Consider the following 24,618-nt stretch of genomic DNA (forward strand, 5'->3'; position numbering starts at 1 on the left):
CTCTCTCTCTCTTCTGGTTCATTCTTCTGTTGGCTCTTTTCATATTTTTGTCCTCTGTGCGCTCGGCTCTTCAATTATACACAGTCTATATGTGAACAACGTCCCTGGCTGTGAACCCTTATCGCTGCAAATCAAATGAGAGTGTTATTGTTATGGTCAACGACCTCGCTCTGTGCCGAGAGAAGATGTGTTGTGCTGTGTGATGTGATACGGCTGAGGGTTGGGGAAGGGGTCAATTTTCTGTTTGCCCCGTGCGTAAGAAGCGTGTTGCTTTCTCTCACTTACTGACCAGCTTTCGGCTTTTTGGTCGGCCCAAACCGAAGGCTTACCCCGCAACTCTTCCCTTTCAAATACCATCGTTTGCTTCCTTCTTACTCAAAACCACCTTCTTTCCCACTGTTCAGCACCATACTTCTTCTTTCAGCACCTTTCAGAGCATCTCTGTAGTGGTATGATTGGTAAGGATGGCATATATAGCTCGAACCATAGGTCTCACAACCAGACGTCAAGTATTCACACCTCTCACCGCTTTAGCAACTCGTACATTCACTTCCTCCAGTCGTCTATCTTCCGGGGAAAGCAGGGATCTTCGACCGCCATCAACCCAAATCTTCACACCCGCCGACGTGCAAGCCGGAATCTCCGCTCTCTCCGCGGCAGGATACGATCCAACCACCGTATGGGAACAACGCGTTGTATGGGGAGATCACGATCAATTCCAACACGTAAACAACGTTCATTTCGTACGATGGTTCGAATCTGCTCGAATGTTTTATGCCAACACTCTCACTGAATCTGATGACTTTTCAGAGAAGAGGAGGGAGGAGATCACGAGAGGTACAGGGAAGAGTTTCATCCTTGCGGGAATCAATGTTAGGTATAGAAGACCAGTGGTTTATCCTGATACTGTAAGTCCGCCTCCTCAAACCCCTGCAGCAATATCGTTGTTGCGACAGAGTATAGTAGCTAACATCACGCATTGCTTTTTCGGGGTGATTGCAGCTTTTGGTGGGTCAAGCATGTGAACTTCCCCTAGGAAAGGAAAGGTTCATGTTAAGAGGTGCAGCTTACAGTTTGGCTCAAAAGACGATTGTTGCTGTTGCAGCACAGGATTGCGTTACTTATGACTATACTAAGTTGAAGAAATGTGATATTCCCGAAGATATTAAGAAAGCTTTAGAAGCTAGAGGGTCACACTTCGACAAAAAGCTCTAACGCTACCCTGTTCTACTATATAAACAGCATTTCCCGGCGATTTTATAGGAGAGAAGTATGTGGGAAGGGGCTTCAGAGAGAGGTACTTTCGCCAATGGCTTTGACCTGAGGATAGATCCAGCTGAGTTCTTCTCTGATGCGATTGCGAAGCGTGTGCCAGATCGAAGTTGATCTATTTGAAGAGGTGAAGCGTTTCTGTCGACGATCTCTTTCGCGAGCAGCAAATTTGAGTAGGGTAGAGAGAGTTTTGCTGTCTGGTCCGATAATGTTGCCTTTGGTGTCTCTAATGGGAGCTTGAGTGGAGCGGACGATTAATTCCGTCACTGATACTTCTTCAATAAGATCGAGGTCGTGCAGAGAGATAGCTTCGCGGAATATACTCCTTCTCATTTCTCCAAACACCAATTCGATCGCTTCTTCCAAACGACCACATCTAGCTAAACACTCTAACCAGCTATCCCATGCTCCTTTGGTCATTGCTGATCTTCCTCGTTTCCCTTCATCTTCTTCTAGCCTTCTGACCGTGGCTAGCGCCTTTCGTGCAACACTTAGAAGTCCAAACCGCCCACAAGTATCGAGTACAACACCAAGCGTGATTCCGTCAATGTCTTGCCGCGTTGCCAGCAACGAATCCCAGATAGCAAGCACCATTGCTGGCTCTTCGGCTCTGTTGTACGCGTTCATGAGCGCGTTGATGAGCGGCAGGTCCGGTTCGAGAGCAATGTCTGCTTGAAGTGCTTCGTGCGTTGCTTTCACGCCAAGGTAGGAGGGTGTGGGGGTTTTGGAGTAGTATTTGAGAATGGTGGTGTAGATAGATGGGGTGGGTCGGTAGCCAGCGATGCGCATATCTGCGAGGATGGCGAGGAGGTGTTCTGGTGGCGCTGCGGAGGTGTCCGATTCCGTGGAAGATGGGAATGAGAGTGAACGGAAGTTTTCTAGTGTGGTGATGTATCCGCGCTCGTCTAGACCCGTGCTTCTCCCAGATGAGGTGGTGGGAAAGCGAGAGAGAAGGCGGTACACGTGGAATGCTTCGGTCCAAGATGTGGTGATTCCCATCAAACGTCCTAACACGTCGGTCTTGTGGGTGGCGCTGATTGGTACTCCGGCGTCCAGCAGGCAAGCGAGAAGGTTGCATGCGGAGGAGATGTCGCGAAGTCTGACACAAGCATCGAGGACCAGTTGAATGATCTCCACCCCGATCATTAAGGGCTGAGCTGGTCTGCGGCGGGACGAGGCGGAGTTCTTGCGAGCGAAGATGGACAGGGCAGATGAGCGATCATCGAGCATATCTTTCAGGAGCTTCATCGCTGAAGGCAGCGAAGGGAGGAAAGCTTCACAATAAGCTTGAAGAAGAGGGGTGACGAGCAAAGGTGTAGCGGGAATGCTTAGCGAACGGACATGATCGTAGAGTAATTGCGCCTCGCGGATTTGGTTTGGCGTTGGTTGAGGGCGAAGCAGCCGATCACACCGTCTAGCTGCAGCTTCGTCGGCTGCGAAGAAGTTGGCGTTTCCGTCGAACAACGCTGTTTCTGCGTCAAGATTGTCAAGCAACCCAAGCATAAGGACGTTGTAGCAACGATCATCAGGTTGAATCCCGCGTCGGGGGTCGATTGCTGATTGGACCCGATCCAGCAGCTCTAGCGCTTCATCACTGCTCTGAAGCTCTCTGATTTCTTCAACATGAGCACGAAGCAGCACGTTGAGCGTTGTAGAGGTAGCAACACCTGACCTGCTTGCCTGTCTAGCCGTCTCTAGCGCTTGCGTGGGACCAAGAACCTCGGCTTCGTACCGCAAGAGGGTGTGCCATGCTGAAGGTTCCATTGCATCTGAAGGTAGTGCTTCTATGGCTTGACGAAGTTGGCTTGCATAACTTTGCAGTTTGGACATCGTCGCTTCCCTGTCCTTGGCCCTTCCGGTGCTGATGAGCTTGCGAAGGCCTTCGACAGCGGTGGTGAGTGTATCGATGCCTAGTTCACCTTGTTTCTGCTTCAGATGATGCAGGTGTACCTCGGCCTCTTTGGCGTTGTTGACTGTAAGTACTCTGATCATGGTGTTATGTAGCGCAGCTTCTGCTTCCACACCAAGCTTTTGCATCTCTTGCCAGACTTTGGTCGCTTGTGCGTACAGCTTCCGCTGAGAGAAGTGGGAGATGACCATGTTCCATTCTACCGAAGTTGTTCGCCAGTTCGGATAATCGGCACGGAGCTGTCGGAAAGCTACACGAGGATCGATACGAGAACGTTCGGCGAGACAGCAGGCCTGTAATTGACGATGAAGGTCTGTTGGACCGATACGAAAGCCAAAGGTCTGACTCATATCTTGGAACATCTGCTGGCATGCTTCGACATAGCGCCACTCCATTGAGCCTTCTCTCTGGGCGTGCTGGACAAGATATCGAATGGCAGTCTGAATGTCGGCTTTACGGACGGGGAAGCCGATGTCAGAAGGCCCCACAGTGCGAGAAGATAAATCCGAGACGTCATCGGCATGGCGTTGCTGAGCTCGGATGAGGTCCTCGTAAGCGGCGATGATTTGGGTGGGGTCGCGGGAGCCAACGGCTTGTCGAAAGTTGTAGGTGGCATGGCGGGAGGCTGCAGCGATCTCGTAGGAAGCCTGTAGCTTGCCAGACGACAAAGTAGTCTGAGGTACAAATGCTCGTCGATCGAAGAAGTGCGAAAAGGTGTCGCTGTCTGTCCTCTGGTGCCGCAACTGGGATGCGTCCTTGAAGTCATCATCGGTTTCCTCGTCGCGAGCCGTGCGAGAGGGGTTTCCGACAAAGGTCGATGTATGTCTTCGAGCCGGGTGTAGTTGGCGTTTAGTGGACATCAACAGCTTCCGAGCTAGCTGTGTCGAGGTCCGTGCTGCCGATGAGGACGGCACAAGGAAGGGCAGCATGGTCACTGATCAAAAGAAAGAAGGTTGCGGAGACAAAGCCTCCATCTTCATCAGCCCGCGCAGCCGAGCTCGATGGAAGATGTTGAACTTCCTGTTGTACGGAAGCAGGTGAGACTGTGTCTCTAAGTGGAGCTCCTGGGTTGTGCACGGGGGTACAACGAGCTCGTCGTTGTCGGTGTGTGGGCGTAGCAAGGCATAAACTTGAGAAAGTGACAAGAAGAAGCATGCATGCGCGCACTCTTTTCTTCGGAAGCCGGGCAAGGACCCTTCTTCATCGGGACGAGTGGCCTCGGATCATCGGCGATTAGCCTTAACAAAACAACGCGATTTCGCTGCCTTATTTTTTTTGTCAACCCAATTTCCACATCCTCATTAGAGGGTTTCAGTTTTATTTTGCCCTTGAAAACTAGAGTCTTCCAATAGTGAAAAAAGGCCATAAAATTGATGCCCCCAAATGTAAGCTATGTTTTTAGACCAAGAGTTAGAGTAGTGTTGGCCAGAACATGAAGCAGTTCCAGAATCCAAACCACCTTGTAGCTCCACCATCTTTGACACTCTCATTGCACAATCAAAGTATATACAGTCATTATTGACACTGTGGGTTCATGCAAAACAAGCTGTGCAGGAAAATTGGAGGCATTTGTGTGAGTAAATCACATGCAACATCACATGCAACATCATGTGAGTGAAGACTCAGGTCCAATTCTGAAAACTCTGCCACATTGGTACTGCTGAAGCAGTGTTTTCAAAAATTAGAGTATTTTCCAAAAATGGCAGAGCTTATGTAAGTAATGAATATTCAATGCAAGTGAAAACTCAAAAAAAAACTTGAGTTTCCAAAAAAAACAAACTGAAAACCCCTATTCTTCCTTGCTGTCCTACTGGCAGCTAAATGAAGTGCTATTTCACTCTGCCAAGGACAGAGCAGCAGGTCCAGATATGCACTTAGTTAGTTGTGCGAGACTGCTTCAGTGCAAACCAGAAGCGAGAAGCCATCAGCAGTACAAGAGAATGATGCAAGAGTGTACAGTACAGTCCCTGTGCAGAAGTTTGAGGACAATTGGGTAATTTCCCAATTTAGTCAGTTACCCTGTGTCAGTGGTTGTGTGCCTGGAACCCAAAAACTACCAGTTTGGGTGATTTCAACCAGTTTCAGTGAGTGTGCTTGAGTATGCACCTGTTGGCCACTTTCACTGAGACTGCTTGAAGGATTATTTGTTCAACAAGTTTCAGCTGACCACTGTGAACACTCAGTTCAGTGGTAACATGGCACAGTCAGTTCCTGCTTGTTGCAGAACACTTAATGTACAGAATGGGGATTTGTCAACTTGACATGAGTGTTTGAGGTGTTGATGAGCAAATGGCAAATCAATGAGAGAAGCCTGGACCACAGTATGAGTACTGCCTTTGGAGAAGTGATTATCTGGACTGCAGTAACTACTGCCTACAGATGACATCAGTGAGAGGTGATATGACACACCTGCTTGGATTAGTAGCAATGGCCTGCAATTGCACTATGTGATGGGACAACTAAGTATATGTTACAGTAGAGTATAGTTTAGTTAAGAATAGAGTGGATGCCAGATCCACTCATTCACTATGACAGAGGGGTGTATATATACCTTCATGCCATGGTGTCTACCTCACCATGGCCCCCCTCCTTCCTTACAGGGTATGGCCTCCCCATCCATCCCATTCTATCTGACTCCTACTACTATCCTGCCCTTCCTATCCTTACTCCCTTGTTGAGGTGATGATCCTCCTACACTGACTTCATCATGCTCAGGGGTGGTGAGATCTCTCGTTCCCTGCTCCCAGTGGTTGTCCCTTCGATCTCAGTGGGATGCCCTCATCTTGTTGTGGGGCTGGCTGATCCACTTCATCTTGGGCCAGTCTTGGTGAAACTCCCCAGTACCCACTGTCTTGGCCATTCTCAATGAGGTTTTCCCCCTAGCCCACTGTCCAACCATTCTCAGTGAGATTGGTCAGAGCCCCTGGGTCTAGACCAGTTCTGCTTCTGGTGCACTGAGCTCATTTCGGTGGCTGCGCAGCACGGCTGCTTATGAACTCTGCGCTGGCCCTGTGACACCCTGCATTTGGGTCATTGTCATCATTGAGCAATAGCACTACCATCATACTAATCAAGAACACTTCAAACACCAATATGGTCCATGGCAATGAGCTCACTCCAATGAAGCATGCTTCAATTGTTGCAATGCATGATACTAGGCTGCCAATTTGACAAATCACAGAGCTAAGTGGTGTTTCCAAGACAGCAGTTCACAAGACCATCCATAACTTTAAGGAGTGCAGTTCCTTTAAAACAAAAGCACAATCCAGCTGTCCATGCTCCCAGACAGCTACCTCAGACTGCTACCTTCAGCATGAGGTACTCAAAAACCTGTTTCTATCATGGCAACAGCTGTCAGCATCACTTGGTGGCATTCCAATAACACAGCTCTGGAAAGCAGCATATCAGGCTGATATTAACCACCAGATTGCACTTCAAAAGCTGTTTCTGACAGCCAAAAACTGGCATAAACATCTATAATGGGCCAAGGCTAACAGCACAACTGATTGGAGGGGTGTGCTGTTCACAGAAGAGGCAGCTGTCAAGGTTGGCTACCAGCCCAGATGCACATGGGTTAGTCACCAGAAAAACACTTGAGAAGACATCAACAACATGGTTCTGACATTCCATTCCAGCCATTTCAGCATCCAGGTATGGGCTGGCATTGCATTCAACCTTAAAACCACATTGATTGTGCTCCCATTGGCTCCAAGGAAGAAGCAACTGGGGTTGGCTAATCAATGGGATCCCACTGAGAACCTCACAGCTGTCAGATATTGCAATTGGATCATCAATGGCCTGCTCCAGGATGCTGTAACTGCTGTTAGTGTATACCCTGACACCCTGTCAGTTGTTGAAGATGGCAGCAGCTGTCATCAGGCTGCTATCTGCAAGCAATGGCAGGCCAAATACAACATTAAGACACAGGAACACCTGCTGGCTTTGCTGGATCTCAATCCTACTGAGAACATATGGTATATATTCAAAAACTTGCTTGGTAAGTGCTTGCCAGTACCAAAAACCTGGGATGAACTTGCAAGAGCAGCAGAGGAAGTGTGGAACACCCAGATCATGCAGCTTCGCTGGACCTTAACCCTATTGAGAACATATGGTATGTATTCAAAAACTTGCTTGGTAAGCACTTGCCAGTACCAAAAACCTGGAATGAACTTGCCAGAGCTGCAGAGGAAGTGTGGAACACCCAGATCACACTTGAACATATCAATCCTGTGATTGAGTCAATGGAGCATCATGTGGAGCAAGTGCTTACTAAGCATGGAGGTCCACTCAAGTATTAGCCAGCTCTGAGACTCACTGCAATTGAAAGCTCTTCTTTTGAGCTTGCTCACTGTGTGTTTGGCTCAGTCTGACACTTATGAGAGATCAGTTCTCCAAGCAGATGGAAGATATGCTATCAGATGGTTAAATCATTGTCTATTGGACCCTGTCCCCAAACTTCGGGCAGGGACTGTACAGCCAAGCTGGTCCGCTCTCATGAAAGATCATTCTTACAGCAAGCATCTCCGCAACAACCTTACAGCTCTCGGTATGACCGTCTTCGAGCGATGTCGGCAGTGGTTTTGTCAATGGACTGGATCTACTCGGCTTTCTAAATGAAGGACCGGAAGAAGAGAGCGGACGTGAAAGGCCGGCGCACGGTTCTGGTTTTAGAAGAAAGTGAAAAAAGCGGGACACCATGGAGAAGAATTGCCGGCCAAGAAGAAAAGAAGAGGAAGAGAGGAAAAGCGCGCAAGCTATGCAGTGGGGACCGGCCGCGCTGGATTGACCGAGTCAGAGGAAGTAACTTAACGGTAGATAGGCGATGTCACTGTAGCAGAAAGAGTCGTGTTGGAGGTGATTTATGTAATGATATCAATAGTTAGACCCTTTGTCTTCGCATCCAGTGAAAAGGTGGGAGTGAGATCGGGTCTCGAAATGGGTTTGTTGGAATTTGGAAGGGAGCGATATCAGGCTAAACCATCAGACCTTTCAGGTATATGCTTCGGTTAGTATCTTTGACAGGGATGATTGTGATAAGTGTCTCGGACACCGTCGAATGCGGTTCACTGCCATTCGTGATTGGGAGGTCTAGAGCAAGGTGATGGGTGAATACCGTATATGATGCAGTTTTTCCTCTGCGCAAGGATCCCGAGCGATATCGAGCGAGTGTTGGCCCAACTGCAATCTCACAGATCGAGAGGGCGCGATCCTCCGCTCCCACTTCTTCTCCGATCAATCCCTTGAAAGCTGTCAGAGGTCATGCACCCAAAACCTGATATCTGTAATAGAGTCGCGTCTATTACGAATCCTGTCAAGATATGCAACAATGCTTGTGGTATTATGATTCTTGGCAAGATATGTAGTAGAGGTGTCTCTATCACTTTTCTTGCTTGGAAATGCAGTAGTGGTTTTGCTATTGCAGGTTTCGACTGACTGCTGTGGACACTCTGTCCAGAGGTAGCTTGGCATGATCAATAACTGGTATGAACTGGTACTGACACCAAGGTCTGGTGTGAGAGATATGTTTGGTGGTACCAACATGAGTGTCCAGTGTGTTGGCTGTAGGCTTGATGTGATCCCCAGACCACAGTGGACAACTGCCTTCAGTTCTATCATTATCTGGACTGCAGGTTTCTATGAACCGCCTTCAGATGTCAGTGAGCGGTGATACAACACAAGTGCTATGATGGATGTGTCACAGGGCCAGCAGGCCAGCATATGAAGGGTGCACCAAATTGACCAATGGCATTCATGGTAATGTCACAGGGTCAGCAGATCAATGTATGAAGGGTGTGCCAAATTGATTGGCACCAAATCATTGGGAATTGATGAAGCTAATCAGGCTGGTAGCACATATGATTTATGAGATCAACTGAACTCTGGGTTCCAGGTTAATCTCACAAGGATTGATTGGGATCAGCTGGATCAGCATGCCTCAGCAAGTCAGCTGACATGAGCAAGTGTCAGGAGATTCAGGAAGGAAGATACCAGCATTAGAAGGAGAAGCATATGGAGATAACCACATGTAGGAGTGGGGGACTGAGCTCAGCATCACATGGATGGTTACTGCTTGAGGGGTACATGCATATAGCCACACAGGACCAAGCACAGGGGTGACCACATGACCAAGGGGTTTGGTCATGAGGTCCAACAAGTGGCTAAAGGGATTCACAAGATAAGGTCAAGAAGGTGGTCACCAGTGAAGAGAGAAGGGGCTGTTAACAGAGATTGGTTAAATGAAGAGGAGGAGCTGTGTCAAAGGGGTCATCACACATCATCAGGCAGAAAGAGAGCATGAAGGCAAAAGGGCAGTGTTGTATAACCATTACACTGTGCAAACAGTAGGGGTGCAGCATCAATGGGATTAATGCCAGCAGGAGAGACATGTCAGGGGTCTCGCGCCTGAAACCCAGGTCGGTCTGTCGAGTTACTCGGTGACTATCAAACTGTGCGACAGCTATTGTCTCGGTATCGGTGACTATCAAGTTGCGCAGTGACAGCAGGTGATGTTCGTTGTATATACTATCATAGGTTTCGGCTGACCTCTGTGGACACTCCATTCAGGGGTAGCTCAGCACGATCAATAGCAAGGCGTAGGTTGTGATGACACCAAGGTCTGGTGTGAGTGTTGATGATGATGAGGTTGATGGTGTTGGTGATGAGATTGGTGGTGTCAATGATAATGAGATTGATGGTGTTGGGGATAAGGTTGGTGGCATCAACACAAGTGTCCAGTGTGTTGACTTTGACGCTTGAAGTGATCCCTGGACCACAGTGGACTACTGCCTTTGGTTCTATCTATATCCGGACTGCTAACCTGCTATGGGGCGCCTACAGACGTCAGGTAGTGGTGATACAACACACACACTATGATGAGGAGCAACCTTGATAGATTGCTGCTATGCTGACTGTAACTAATGAGTACTTGTGTTTCTAAAGTATTGACTAGTTGTATGGTGAGTAGAGTGGATGAGGATCCACTTGACCTATGATGATGAGAAAGCATGGTTATATACCTCTTCACAGCATCACCAGCGATGCTGCTCCTGCTCTCCCTCCAGAGAGTACCTTCTTCATCAAGTACTGTTCAGGGGGCCTCTCCTGCTTGCTTGGCACCCCTGTGCCTCTTGAGTGGTGTTGACTCCTTCGACACTGCTCCTCCTCCTCATGACCTGGTGTCGACTCCTTTGACACTGCTCCTCTTCCTCAGGACCTGCCTGCTAGTGTCCTATACACTGCTCCTTCTCCTTTGACCGGTGACAGTTCCTTTGACTCTTGTCTCTTGAGCCCCTGAGTGGTAACCATCTGAGCTTGGTCCTCCTCATGGCTGTGCCTGGCCCTCCTCGCATGTGGCTCGTGTCCTCCTTTGCATGTGAGTCCATAGGAGTCCATGGTCTCCATGGAGACTGCACTACGACCATGCTCTCCACTGGTATCGACTAGATCTTCGATACCTGTGCTCCTTCCATATGAACCAGTGACCCTCCTGCTTCTTGAGCATCCAGGCCCATGACAAGACAGTGTCGAACAGGGGACAAAGGTGTCATGGGCCTGAATGCTCAAGAAGCAGGAGGGTCACTGGTTCATATGGAAGGAGCACAGGTATCAGAGATCTAGTCGATACCAGTAGAGAGCATGGTCGTAGTGCAGTCTCCATGGAGACCATGGACTCCTATGGACTCACATGCAAAGGAGGACACGAGCCACATGCGAGGAGGGCCAGGCACAGCCATGAAGAGGAGCAAGCTCAAGGAGCATGCTGATGGTTACCACTCAGGGGCTCGAGAGACAAGAGTCAAAGGAACCATCACTGGTCAAAGGAGAAGGAGCAGTGTATAGGAAACCAGCAAGCAGGTCCTGAGGAGGAGGAGCAGTGTCGAAGGAGTCGACACCATGTAAGCGGTCGCGCGCCAGAGACTAGCTGAGGTTGATTGAGTAAGGACTACTCGATATGATTCGCCTAAATGTAACCAAGCGTCGTCGCCTAGTAAGTCTCGACTGACCGCCTTGAACACTCCATTCAGAGGTTGTGCGGCATGGACGTTGTTTGTTGGTGAGTGAGTGATACACCCTCCCCTACAGTATGAGTGTTCATAGTACTGTTGATAATGCTCTTGGATGTTGTCTGGACCACAATATGCCAATCGCCTACAGAGGATGTGAGTTACTGGACTGCTGGTGTGAAACACTGCCTACAATAACCGACTGGACTGCTGGTGTCGAGCAACACTGCCTACAGCAAGGAACTGGACTGCTGGTGTTGAAGAACACCACCTACAGTAATGAACTGGACTGCTAGTGTGAAGAACACCGCCTACAGTAATGAACTGGACCGCTAGTGTGAAGAACACTGCCTACAGTTGTCGACTAACAGTGATACAACACACACATTGAGAGTCGTTGCAAGAGCACTGCTATTGCGAAGATATGTAACCTAGTAAGTATAGAGTAAGTAGTTGAGTTTCAGAGTGGATGCCGGTCCACTTGAATGCTATGGTAGAAAGAGAGTATTTATATGTTCGATTGGTGTTTTCCCTCAACACCTATCCTGCTCCTCTTGAGGGGCCTTTGTCCCCTGTTAGGCACTGCCTTGCCCTGCTGGCATCATCCCCTTCGATACTGCGCTCCTACCATTTTGCTCGGTGTAAGGGTTATGCAACACTGCCCTCTCGCCTTCATGCTCTCCTTCTGTCTGATGTGTGATGCCCCCTTTCGGCACAGCCCCCTTTCGACTTAATCTTGTGAATCCCCTTTTGAACCTCATGACCATACCCCCTGGTCATGTGGTCACATTGGCTCAGTTCCATCTCGACTTGTTTGGATTGGCCGACTAGTTGAAGCATGCTGATTTGACTGACTCCGACGTTGGCACAGCTCCGAATACTTGTTCAGATCGGCCGACTAGTTGAAGCGTGCTGATCTGACTGACTCCGTCGTCGGCACAGCTCTGAATACTTGTTCGGATTGGCCGACTAGTTGAAGCATGCTGATCCGACTGACTCCGTCGTCAGCACAGACTCTTGAGCTGTGTCGACTCCTTTGACACTGCTCCTCCTCCTTGCTATCCTGCTTGTTTGGCACCCTTGTGCCTCCTGAGTGGTGTCGACTCCTTCAACACTGCTCCTCCTCCTCAGGACCTGGTGTCGACTCCTTTGACACTGCTCCTCCTCCTCAGGACCTGCTTGCCGGTTCCCTATACACTGCTCCTTCTCCTTTGACCAGTGACAGTTCCTTTGACTCTTGTCTCTCGAGCCCCTGAGTGGTAACCATCTGCATGCTCCTTGAGCTTGGTCCTCTTCGTGGCTGTGCCTGGCCCTCCTTGCATATGGGCTTGGTCCTCCTTTGCATGTGAGTCCATAGGAGTCCATGGTCTCCATGGAGACTGCACTATGACCATGCTCTCTAATGGTATCGACTAGATCTTCGATACCTGTGCTCCTTCCATATGAACCAGTGACCCTCCTGCTTCTTGAGCATTCAGGCCCATGACAGTTGTGTGTAGAGTGGATGAGGATCCACTCGACCTTTGATGATGAGAAAGCATGGTTATATACCTCTTCACAGCATCGCCAGCGACGCTGCTCCTGCTCTCTCTCCAGAGAGTACCTTCTTCATCGAGTACTGTTCAGGGGGCCTCTCCTGCTTGCTTGGCACCCCTGTGCCTCTTGAGCTGTGTCGACTCCTTCGACACTGCTCCTCCTCCTTGCTATCCTGCTTGCTTGGCACCCCTGTGCCTCCTGAGTGGTGTCAACTCCTTCAACACTGCTCCTCCTCCTCAGGACCTGCTTGCTGGTTCCCTATACACTGCTCCTTCTCCTTTGACTGGTGACAGTTCCTTTGACTCTTGTCTCTTGAGCCCCTGAGTGGTAACCATCTGCATGCTCCTTGAGCTTGGTCCTCTTTGTGGCTGTGTCTGCCCCTCCTTGCATATGGGCTTGGTCCTCCTTTGCATGTGAGTCTGTAGGAGTCCATGGTCTCCATGGAGACTGCACTATGACCATGCTCTCTAATGGTATCAGATAGATCTTCGATACCTGTGCTCCTTCCATATGAATCAGTGACCCTCCTGCTTCTTGAGCATCCAGGCCCATGACACCATGCAACCTCTGAATGGAGTGTTCAAGGCAGTCAGCTGAGACCTTCCAGTACACAGTCATCTAGTTACATTTAGTTGAAACATACCAAGTAGAACTTACTCAATCAACCCCATCTATACTGATCGAATAACACCCACAACTAGTCTCTGGCATGTGACCACTTACAGGCACCTCTCTGACCGATTCCTGCGAGATCTGTCATACTCAGCGTGATATCGCGATTCCCACTGAATCCTGTAGTAGTGACATTGTTCCTACTGATCCTGATGAGTTATGCCCTAGGGTCACTTCTACTACTGATCTCAGCAAACTCTTCTTTAAGCTCTTGCTTAGCCCAATCCTGTGATTTCTGCACTCCTTCAAATGACTTCACTTCTTCCCGCCTCCAGCGCATCTGGCCCCATGACAAAAGCCTTCCTTGGACTCTCCATTTTTGTTCTTCCTGACCCGAGCTTGTGCTGCTATCTCTCCCACATACGCACACCGAAGCCAGTAGTTTGCCTTCCATCTGATTGTCCAGATTGGGTGAGACTCAAGGCCAACTGCGTTCTGTGTGCAGATCGGTTGCCAGCATCCAAACATCGACTTCACACTAGGGGGTTTCAGTTTTTTTTTTTTTTTTTTTTTTGCCCTCGAAAACTAGAGTATTCCAATACTCAAAAAAGCTCAGGAAATTGGCACCCTCAAATGTATGCTGAGTTTTTAGTGGGTGAATTTTTGAAACCAACCAAGGGAGGGCAGTGTCAGCCAGAAAATGAAGTGTTGGCTGGAAAATGAAGGAGTTCTGGAATCCAAACCACCTTGTAGCTCCACCATCTTTGACACTCCTGTCACACCTTCAAAGTAGATACAGTCATTATTGACACTGTGGGTTCATGCAAAACAAGCTGTGCAGGAAAATTGGAGGCATTTGCATGAGTAAATCATGTGCAACATCACATGCAACATCATGTGAGTGAAGACTCAGGTCCAATTCTGAAAACTCTGCCACATTGGTACTGCTGAAGCAGTGTTTTCAAAAATTAGAGTATTTTCCAAAATGTCAGAGCTTATGTAAGTAAGGAATATTCAACACAAGTGAAAACTCAAAAAAAAACTTGAGTTTTCGAAAAAAAAAATAATAATTTAAATTTAAAATTGAAACCCCCTTGTCTGCGCTTGGGCCAGCTGAAGGCGTTTCCTTTCTCTGTTGTGACCTGTTTTGTTTTATTAACGATTTTTTTCTTTTGTTTTTTTCTTTTGTTTTTGTTTTTGTTTTTTTCTTTCTTCTTCTTCTTCTCCTTTTCATGGGGAGGCTCAAGAAGAGAGGGCCCCTAGCCTTTCGCCCGCGTGCGTGCACGTTAACCGATCCACAGTCTGAAGAGTGAGCGGATGGCTTGTTGCTTTCCGGCTCTTCTTCGTCATCTTCCAGCTCTCTCTCAATCTGTGCTCTGTCACGTCCGTTCGCCTTCTTGGCATCAATCTGTTCCTCTTCTCTTTCGGCCCTCAACGGACGAGCCCGCTCGATAACCTCGCTTCTTTCCACACCTCGCTCTCTTCACGATCCTTCCACTCCACATCACTTCTTTACCTTCAACCACATTCACCCGTATACTTCTGCTACGGAACACGCCGCCCGCCACGCCTGATTTCAACCTGTACTGCGTCTGGCTGGGCCGGCATCGTCGTACGATCTTCTTCGAATCCCGCTCTTTTCGCAACGACAAGTTCACACCAGTTGGGCACGGTTGCATTGCACCAGCTTGACGATCGCTGCCTATCTTCTTCTAACAATTGCTATCGGATAAAATTGACGCACGCCTACCGCATACATAGTCGATCTGCATTCAAGTACGCTACTATTCGCAACCTTTCGTCGGCCTCCTAACCCCCTCTCGCTCTCTGCATGCATCCATTCACTCAACAACTTTAAACTCAACCTTTGTAATATAGGCTGAGCTCGAGTTGCTCAGCGGGATCATGAGCATCGGGTCGGAGGGAGCCAGCTCAAATAGCATCCAGGTTCATCCTGGCCCTGCTTCGGCCGGATCCGCTTCTTCTTCTGCCAACCCTGCCTCCAACGCCGACTCTTTCCCACGCACACCATCACCACCACCACCACCATCGTCAAAAGCGCAGACAAGCTTGCAACCTCAATCTCAACCACAGCAAAAGCAGATTCAGCAGCAACGACAACCTGCACCACCACCACCACAACAGACAACCACAAAATATCAGCAGCCGTTACTACCCAAATCGCAGCAGAATGACCCATCAACAACGAAAAGCGATGCAAGCTCTGCGCCCGCTGTGACGCAGACTCCTCAACGGCCTCCTCCTCCTGCCAGTGCAGTCAGTCTTCACGATGCCGCAGCCAAGGCTGCTGCTGCGAAGGCCGCCAATGCTGTGAACGGAGGTGCTCCACAGTCGGTTACACCAATAGCGCCAAAGCAGCCCGCTACACAAACAACAGCGCCATCATCGCAGTCAGGTCAGCAGTCAGCCGCAACAAACGCCGAGTCCGATGCGACCGCAGCTCCGAAGAAAGTTAGCAAAGCCAAAGCAAATAAGCAGCCAGGATGCACCGGCAAACCTAAGCAGAAGCGTCGCGCGAATCAGGTTAAAGCCCAGGATGACTTGGTGTATCGTCCAGCTCCCAGCACTGCGGGCGGTACCATTGGAGCAGCACCCGACGCGACAATACCTGCCATGCTGACAGCAGCCGGCGGTGGTCGCAAGGCGCTTCCGGAGCTTGTACTGCCCTTCCAGCTACCCTATACCGACATTCGACCAGAAATGCCGATGCTCGACAATGCAAGTGTACAAGCTGCTATGGCCATGGGCGCTTCAGAGACGTCTTCTCTTGACACTGGTAGCGACAGCGATGACTATTCAGTCATGTCTGACGACTCAGACCTCGACAGCGAGGCTGAAGAGAGCCGCAGGGAAGCTCGTAGGCGACGACGAGAGCCAGCTACCATCGAAGAGAGCCTGGTGTTGCTTCAGTCGTTGCGACAGTCCCGACTCTCGCACCTCTCATCGCTGCTCACGCCCTTCAGTCAGCGTGTCAGATCCGGCATGATCTACCCGAATGTGCTGCCACTCAGTCTGCTCCATGGTCTCAACCCACGCGAGCCCCATATTCTGATTCAGCTCGGACGTGCCGACATCCACGTTGGTCCTCACGTCTTCATGAAGACCAAATTCTGGGAGGTGCGACCCGACTACGAGTTGCCTCCCGCCATGAATCTGATCGGCGGACTGCGCGGACCCGTATCGTATGGAGGCAGACCCAGCTATGCACGCATGGCTCCATCGCAGCCGCTGCCTCAGCCTCATACGCCGCAACTGCCTTCGCCGCGTGCGATGCTTTCGGTGTCTCAGCCAGCCGTGCCATTAGCTCGTCCCCCAACAGCCTCGACCAAACCACCGATTGTTCGTCCGGCTGCATCTGCAGTACCCGCTTCCAGCAACGCGACGACTGCAGCGACGTCGGCTGTGTCAAAACCTGCGGCCATGCCTACACCCACCCTGCCAGCAACGCCCATCGCAGGGCCGGCAGCTGCTCGTCCCATTGCACCAGCCAAGACTCAAGTGACAGCCCCAACGGCAGCTTCATCAACCTCTGCCTCGACACCGGCGACGACAGCTGCATCAACACAAGCAGTGAAGCCTGTAAGCACTGCTTCTGCTCCTGCAGCTGCCACCCCTCCGACACCGGTCAAGCCTGCTGTAACATCGACCTCTGCATCCGGAGCGACTGCGACCGCAACCAGCAATGCTGAGAGCAAGCCGGCGACGACAGTTTCAACTCCTGTCACGCTTGCGCCGAAGCCGATCGCAATGCCTGTGTCCCTTCCACGACCACCCATGACGACACCCTCCTTGCCTAGACCACCGAGCATCAACCAGAACAACATTCCTTCTAGCGCGAATCCGGCTTCGGCTCCGTCAGCGGGAGGTGCGTCTGCCTCGAATTCTGCTTCGGGTGCTTTGGCAGCTCCGAAACCGGCTGCACGAACGACAGCGTCTTCGTCAAAGCCGACTGCGTCCACGTCTGCTACTGCTGCTCCCGCATCAGCTTCCAGCTCGGCTCCGACAACCGCTACCACTCCAGCAGCAGTAACCGTGACACAGACAGCTCCCGCAGCAGGTCAGGCTTCGACAGCGCCCAAGCCGCCTGCCAATGCAGTTCTAAATGCAGGTGCAGCTCCGGCACCGGGTCGTCCAGCAGGTCCTCCGCCTCCGCCAGCCATCGACGCTGTGCTAGTGTCTCGGGTCAACGCCACCGCAGCGCTCAACCCCGAACTGCAGGAGCTGCTCCACATTGCAGCCTCAGGCAAAGCCAATCCGAACCAGCTCAAAGCCCTTGGCGTATGGATCCAGGCCATCACTGCCCAGCTCCGACAGGACGAGGCACGGAACGCAGCTGCAGCCAACAATGCCGCTGCTGCGTCAGGTTCTCGTGCCGGCGCCTCTGCTTCGACCACAGCGGATGGAAAGAAGACAAAGAAGAGCAAAGTAGACGAAGCGGCCAAAACAAACAAGAAGCAGGCCAAGATCGAAGAGCGCGAAGCCAAGAAGAAGGCCAAAGCGGAAGCTAAGGCCAAAGCGCAGACAGACAAACAACAAGTACAGAAGCAGCAAAAGGAGAAGCAGCAGATGCTTCAGCAGCAACACCAAATGCAGCAGCATCAGCACCAGGCACCGATCTCAAACAAGCTGCGTCACCCTCCTCCCAGCTGGCCCACCGACGGCCCCCCGGAGCCGCCCGTGATCATTGTCGAGTTCCGCGAGAACCCAAGCATGCGCTTCATCCTGCCGCTTTGGAAGTGTCTTGTAGAGCGCACAGAGGGTATGGAGCGACCGTCCGCTCCAAAGGTCAAGAAGGAGAGGCGTGGCTTCTTCGACAATGACTCGGAAGATGAGGAGAGTCAGAGGATTGAGCCTGAGCTCAAGCTGAGCTTCTTTGCTCCTTCACTTGGATCAGATGCTGCTGATGGAAGTGGACTTTGCGAGTTGGAGGAGGAGCTCAAACGCAAAGCGGCCGAAGAGGCCAAGCTGAACGCGGCCAGCGCACCTTCGACACCCGTACAGAGCAGCACCTCCGCGAATGGCACTGCTTCACCTACCGCATCGCCAGAGGTCGTCGATAAGAAGGACGAGGCAGCATCGGGCAACAAGAAGAAGAAGGGCAGCACTGCAGCAGGCGGTAAGAAGGGTAACAAGGCTGTCAAACAGAAAGCTACCGACACTTCTCTGTCTCTAGACTACTCTCAGAGCAAGAAGCACGAGGTGTATCCTCTCACTTGGAGCATTAAGGGCGGCGTGACCGAGAGTCTCTGGGAAGCATTTGGTCGAGTGCCCGGCACCATGACGTTGCAGCCGGCCAAGCGAGAGCCCGAGATCGAACTCGAGCCGGATGTAGCTGAGTTCTTGGTCCCCGAGATCCGCTACCACCTGCTCGACTTGCCAATGGAAGAGATCAAGATCCAGAAGGAAACGACCGACACGTTTGTGGATCTGTACAGCCAGATGCCGGATCGTCGCTTCATTCTGCCACGCGTTGCTCCAGCAATGTTGCCGCAAGGTCTCGAGGATCACCTGCAGGACCGTTTCGCGGTACGACCTCAATGCATCCAGGGTCGACCCATAGTCAAACGCAAAGCAGGTGCACACGACGACGTCAGCTTCTCCTACGAAGGCATCGGACTGGCCGTAATCGGTCCGAACGGTGTCAAGACCGAACCTGGTGCCACACCGCCCAAGCCACCGAAGCGAAAGCGACACGTTGCAACACACAACCCTGACGGCTCGATCAAGAGCTGCGGTGCTTGCGGTAAGACCAAGACACCCATGTGGCGACGTGGACCCAAAGGACCATCGCAGCTGTGCAACGCTTGCGGTGCGCGATGGAAAGCAGGCCGTCTTGTCGTACCTGAAGTAGCACCTCCTCCGATCATTGAGGCTGAAGAGGATAAGTCGAAGGAGGAAGAAGCACGTAAGGAGGACGAGGCGAAAGCGTCAATGCATGGAAGCAACGCGCTGGTGATCCCACAGAGCTCAGATGTAGATGGTGGAAGCTACACGGCCATGGCGCCGAGTGGACTGGTTGGTGGAGCTGCGCCGTTTGAAGATCATGGTCGCAATGGGCTTTTTTCGCTCCCGTCTGATGTCGGATCCAGCCACATGGGTCGTGGATCGACGAGTCCGAGTCCATTCATTCGATCGCCTGTTCCAGAAGACGGTATCATGCCAGCTTCGGTGGACCCGAGCATGCTATCGGGATCGATGCGAGTGGGTTCGCATCGCCGATGAAGCCTTTACCCACTGCAAGTGGAATCCTATCATGTCTATGAATTCTCCTCCATTGAAATGTAACAGTATGAGAAGAGCAACATCGTCACACTGTGCATCAAGCAGAGTTCTGTGAAAAGTATAATGATGAGCGAAGATGCATAGCTCGGCAACAAGCAACGGCTTTCAGTGGTCAGCTTGGTCTGTATGGGAACGTCTGAGCATCGTCGAGCTTTGTATGCGATGTTTGGCCTCACCAGGCACAACAGGTGTGCCGCAAGATATCCGCGAATGCTCTGTCATGCCGTAGAAGCAGGCACGACGGGGTCCGTTTGACGCCATCATAGAAAGGGTCAAAGCGAAGCGTCTTTGAGAACCGATCGGCATTGCAGCCGAACAGAAGCAGCGCCGACATTGTTCGACTCTCGATCGGCTGCGGAGCATGACAGCCAGCAAATTCTGCCTTCTAAGAGAGATCTGTTTAAGGTTAAGCCAACGGGCTACAGCATTCCGAACCATCAATTCATACCATAACAAAGACAATAGGAGAGCATAAAGGAGATTAGGATCGCGTGATGAGCGTGAGTATGCTCACAGGCTCGAGAGGCTCCCGGACCGCCGTAAAGGGGGCCAGATGAGCGCAAGAGAGCGGCAAGACAAGGGGGGGAAAAACAGGGTGGGAAAACACCTGAAGAGTCGGCGAGATTCTGCTAAGCGAGCAGCTGCGTGAATATAGGTGGTGATTGGAGAGAGTGCATTCTGTAAGCTGCGCGATGACTTGGCAAAATCTCTGACCACGGATCACATCAGGTGACTTTTATCACGTGATAACCATTCCTGAAAAACTCGAACCTCGGCAGGCACACACAGAGAAACACCACATACGCGCTTGGAAACACACACACGATCAAGGATCGAAACGCCAAGAAGAGAAGGTCGACGCGCTCACCAAAGCGAAACTTTGGCTTTTGGCTCGTCGATGGTCAGAAAAGATTGCTCTGAATGGTTTGATCACTGAAGGTCTGAGAGCCCGCATCAGGTTTCATCTTCCGGATGTAATATCAAGCAGGCTCTGTCGAGTGGCTATCATAGCCAGCGATGGACTTGGGACTTGGTTGTGGAGATGGACATGGCTCGAAGATGTTCAGAAGAGCAAGGCTTGTCGGCGACGAAGCGCCGTTCAGAGCGAATAGACAAGCTGCACCACGCAACGCAATCCTGCTGCTCTGAAGCGCCTTTTTGCTCATCCGTGACCGTGAGGGGAAGGAAACCTGGTCTTGTGTGTGTGTGTGTGTATATATATGTGTGTGTGTGTGTGTGTATATATATGTGTGTGTGTGTGTGTGTTTTTTTTTTTTTTTTTTTTTTTTTTTTTTTAAAAGTGTTGTTTATGTGGCTGCAGCTTCGCGCCGAGCAGCCAAAAAAGAAAGAAAGTCGCCGAGGTTGAGGATGCTTCACTGAGGATGCTTCACTGAGGATGCTTCGCTGAGGATGCTTCGCTGCCGCCATGCCAGCAGAGCCCCTTTCTGCCGACGCTGCCGATTGAACTTTCGTCGAATAGAATCAAAAATAAAAGGGCTCGCTCGGACCTGCGCGCCGAGCTAAGCATGGTTTGCGGCTGCACAGCCAGGAAGAGAGCATTTTGATTTTTCTTTGCTTTCGATGCTCAGGAATGAAATTCAGGTCACACTGCTCCATTGCTGGCCCCTGTGTGTCTTTCGTTTCTGCAGCGTTTCTGCCGTGCTGCTGCTGCTGCCGCGGGAAGCCAAGCCTGTCAAGCCTCACATTCATTTGCGAGAGCCTGGCCAAGTCCAGCAACCCTTCTTGACGCTTGAGCCTCGCCGAACCCCACTTGAGCGTCTCGCATTGCTGTCGTTGCTATTGTCATCACCACCACCACCACCACCACCACCATCACCGTCAACCCCACAAGCCACCTAGGTCCCTAGATCGTCAGAAGGTAAGCAAGCACCTCATAAAATCACCCTTCGACTGTCGAACTGGACACGTCGCTGATCTTTCTCCTCTTCCTTCCAACCATCTATTGCATTGCAGCGATCTTACAACGAGGCAGGTCCCCTACATTCCCTCTCTCATCATGTCGTATCAACGACCCCAGGACCCTTACATTCACTCCAACGCGTCTCAGTACGATGAGCGCTACCAGCAGTCTCACCAGCAGGGTGCCTACCAGCAAGACTACCCTCAGGGCTACAGCAGTGGTCCCGCTGCCGCTGGGTACCATGACTACCCCGACCACGCTTCCGGATACCAGGGCTCTGCTTACAAAGAGTCTCAAGAGGGTCTCTACGGCGGTCGCAACGCTGCCGGTTACGGTCAGCAGCGCAATGCGGCTACTCAGGCTGCTGCCACCTACTCTTACGCCAAGCCCAAGCACGGTGTCTCCAAGTGGATCAAGATCGGTGTTCCCATCCTCATCCTCGTCATTGCTGGTGCCGTTCTCGGCGGTGTCTTTGGCTCACGCGCTGCCAAGGACGACAACTCCTCCAGTGGTGGCAGCAGCGGCGGATCTGGTGGTCTAGGCAGCGGTTCGTCGCCCAACGTTCAAGGCGCTGCTCTTACTGCTGCTCAGCAGGCTGCCAAGAACGGCGGCAACAACATGCTCTTCTACCAGGGCACCGACCCCTACAGCAACCCCTCCTTTGTCGCCAGCAACGTCGACACCTCCGCACCTGCTTACAACGGTCAGGCTCACAACAGCTCTTGCTCCGACTCGTGGACTGCCACCAACAGCCTTACCAGCCTTCGTCCTCACCCCCGTATCATGACCACCGAAGCCGAATGGGATTGCTTGCCCACCAAGATCGCCAACGACGCCTACCTCACCGTCTGGAACAGCACCATCTTCACCAATGCCACCAACTGGTCGAGCAAACCCCCCGTCGCTTATGTAGCTGATGGAGGTTTCACTGGCTCGGGTATTCTCGATGTCAGCCGTGAGGTTCAGCAGCGAGTCAAGGCTTTCGCCTATGCTTACAAGATCTCGAACAACACCGCTTTCAAGAACCGTCTCTACCTCGAGCTGAACAACGCTGCCGGCAACACCCCAAGCTCCTTCGGTCAGAACGGCACTCGCTGGAACGCTGCTCATTTCCTCGATGTTGCCGAGATGACCTCGGCCTTTGCTATGGCCTACGACTGGCTCTACAACGACTGGAATAACACCGAGAGGACCATGATCCGCGACGCCATTGTCAACTACGGCCTCGTTCCTGGTCAGAACCAGTACGCTACCGCAGACGGTTGGTGGAAGTTGCCTGCCAACGGTAACGGTAATTGGAACTGTGTTTGCAACGGTGGTATGCTCACTGGTGCTCTTGCCATCCGTGGTGACGGTGACAGCAACCAGACTGCCATTGCTGACAGCATTATCAACTCGGCACTCGAAAACATGAGGGACAACTGCATGCGAGGTGCTTACGATGACGGCACTTGGTCTGAGACCGCCAACTACTGGTACTTCGGTACTAACGCTCAGGGTCGCGCTCTTTCTTCGCTCATCACCGCCACTGGCTCGGACCAAGGAATGATGGCTGCCAACCCCAACTGGTACAAGACCTCGGACTTCCACATGTACGTCAACGGTCCCGGTGGTCTCTTTGCTTACGGAGACAACGGTCCCAACAAGTTTGCTACCACTGCCAATCAGCTCATGCTCTATTCCAGGCTCACCGGCGATGCTCGTCCTGCCCTCTACCAGCGTGACCGTGCCGATGCTGCTTTCGACCCACTTAGCATGTTCTGGTACGAGCCTACCGCCAAAGGTGCCTTCTGGAATGGTCTTCCTCTCGACAGGTTCTTCGACGACCAGCGAGGTCAGTGGGCTAGCATGCGAAGCTCGTGGACCGACCCTAGCGCTGTCTTTGTCGGCATCAAGGCCTCGAATCTCACTGGTCACCAGACGCACGGTGATCTGGATGCTGGTGACTTTGTTATCGATGCGCTAGGAACCCGTTGGGCTGGCGAGTACGGCAACGGCAACTACCTTTCCACCGACTACTTCTCGAACGAGACTCAGCAATCGGCACGATGGACTTATTACCGCAAGGCCACTGACGGTCAGAACACGCTTGTGATCAACGACCAGAATCAGCAGGTTGCCACTTGCCTTCCCAACAACACATTCGCATCCACTGGCGTTTCGCAGACGGGTGATCTCTCGTTCAAGCCCGCTGCTACCGACGCTGTCCAGTTCATCAGCGATTTGTCAAGCTGCTACGGCCAGAATGCTGGCACCATTCAGCGAGGTATCCGCATGCTCAACGGTCGACGACAGGTTCTCGTTCAGGATGAGATCGCTCAGTCCAGCTCGATCACCAGTGTTCAGTGGCGTGTTCAGACCAACGGCACTGTTTCCATCTCGTCCGATGGCAAGACTGCTACTTTGACGCAGAGCTCCATCACCGACCCTAACGCAGGTGTCGTAGGCAAGGTTAGCCTTGGAGGCACCAAAACGATGAAGTTGCAGATCTTGAGCCCTTCCAACGCTGTCTTCACTTCGCAAGGTCCCCCTGCCCAGCGCATCTACGGTACCGCTGTCTACAGTGCGCCACCTGAGGACTCGGACCAGGCCAACGTCGGTGTCACTGCGCTTTCGATCGACCTCGGCGGAGCTCAGTCTGGCGCCCAGACCTTGCAGGTCGTGTGGCAGCCTCAGTGGGAATCGCTCTCGGCAGCTGATCAGGCTACTCCAAAGTCAGTTCCTCTCAGTCAGTGGAGCCTTACCTCGCACAACTAAGGGGTCAGCACATCTGAAGAAAAGAACCCTCTCGTTATACAGAGGAGCAGCGCTACAGGAAGAGCACATCATCACCTGCCCACTTGAAGTTTTTTTTATATATATTATACACGGACATTCCTTACTCGTTCTCTTTTCTTCCATGCTAGCCGCTCACTGCTTCGCATCTTCGTGCGGGGTTCAGTTCCGACACGGAGTTTTGCGATATTTTGAACACTCCCGTACCTTGTTTTGAATCACACTGTCGTTTTCGTTTTTTGGCGTGTCATTATCTCTGTGGCCGAGTATCTGTGATCGTGAGTTGT

General features: G+C 51.5%; 4 protein-coding genes across 4 annotated transcripts; 3 read left to right on the top strand and 1 right to left on the bottom strand.

Annotated features, from left to right (window-relative positions):
• Window positions 1–464: 464 nt before the first annotated feature.
• On the top strand, window positions 465–1,215 carry UHO2_00622 (uncharacterized protein; the record flags this gene model as incomplete). The annotated part of the gene is made up of 2 exons (XM_041557242.1): window positions 465–908; window positions 1,003–1,215. The coding sequence occupies 2 exons, from the start codon at window positions 465–467 to the stop codon at window positions 1,213–1,215; spliced, it is 657 nt and encodes a 218-aa protein (XP_041413176.1).
• A 72-nt stretch (window positions 1,216–1,287) lies between these two features.
• On the bottom strand, window positions 1,288–4,110 carry UHO2_00623 (uncharacterized protein; the record flags this gene model as incomplete). The annotated part of the gene is made up of 1 exon (XM_041557243.1): window positions 1,288–4,110. One exon carries the CDS (start codon window positions 4,108–4,110, stop codon window positions 1,288–1,290), a length of 2,823 nt encoding a protein of 940 aa, XP_041413177.1.
• Window positions 4,111–15,237: 11,127 nt separating this feature from the next.
• On the top strand, window positions 15,238–19,575 carry UHO2_00624 (uncharacterized protein; the record flags this gene model as incomplete). The annotated part of the gene is made up of 1 exon (XM_041557244.1): window positions 15,238–19,575. The coding sequence occupies one exon, from the start codon at window positions 15,238–15,240 to the stop codon at window positions 19,573–19,575; it is 4,338 nt and encodes a 1,445-aa protein (XP_041413178.1).
• Window positions 19,576–21,652: 2,077 nt separating this feature from the next.
• Window positions 21,653–24,313, top strand: UHO2_00625 (uncharacterized protein; the record flags this gene model as incomplete). Its single annotated transcript, XM_041557245.1, has 1 exon — window positions 21,653–24,313. One exon carries the CDS (start codon window positions 21,653–21,655, stop codon window positions 24,311–24,313), a length of 2,661 nt encoding a protein of 886 aa, XP_041413179.1.
• Window positions 24,314–24,618: the final 305 nt, after the last annotated feature.

The sequence above is a fragment of the Ustilago hordei genome, assembly GCF_900519145.1.
Source record: "Ustilago hordei strain Uho2 genome assembly, contig: UHO2_contig_01, whole genome shotgun sequence".
NCBI lineage: Eukaryota > Fungi > Basidiomycota > Ustilaginomycetes > Ustilaginales > Ustilaginaceae > Ustilago > Ustilago hordei.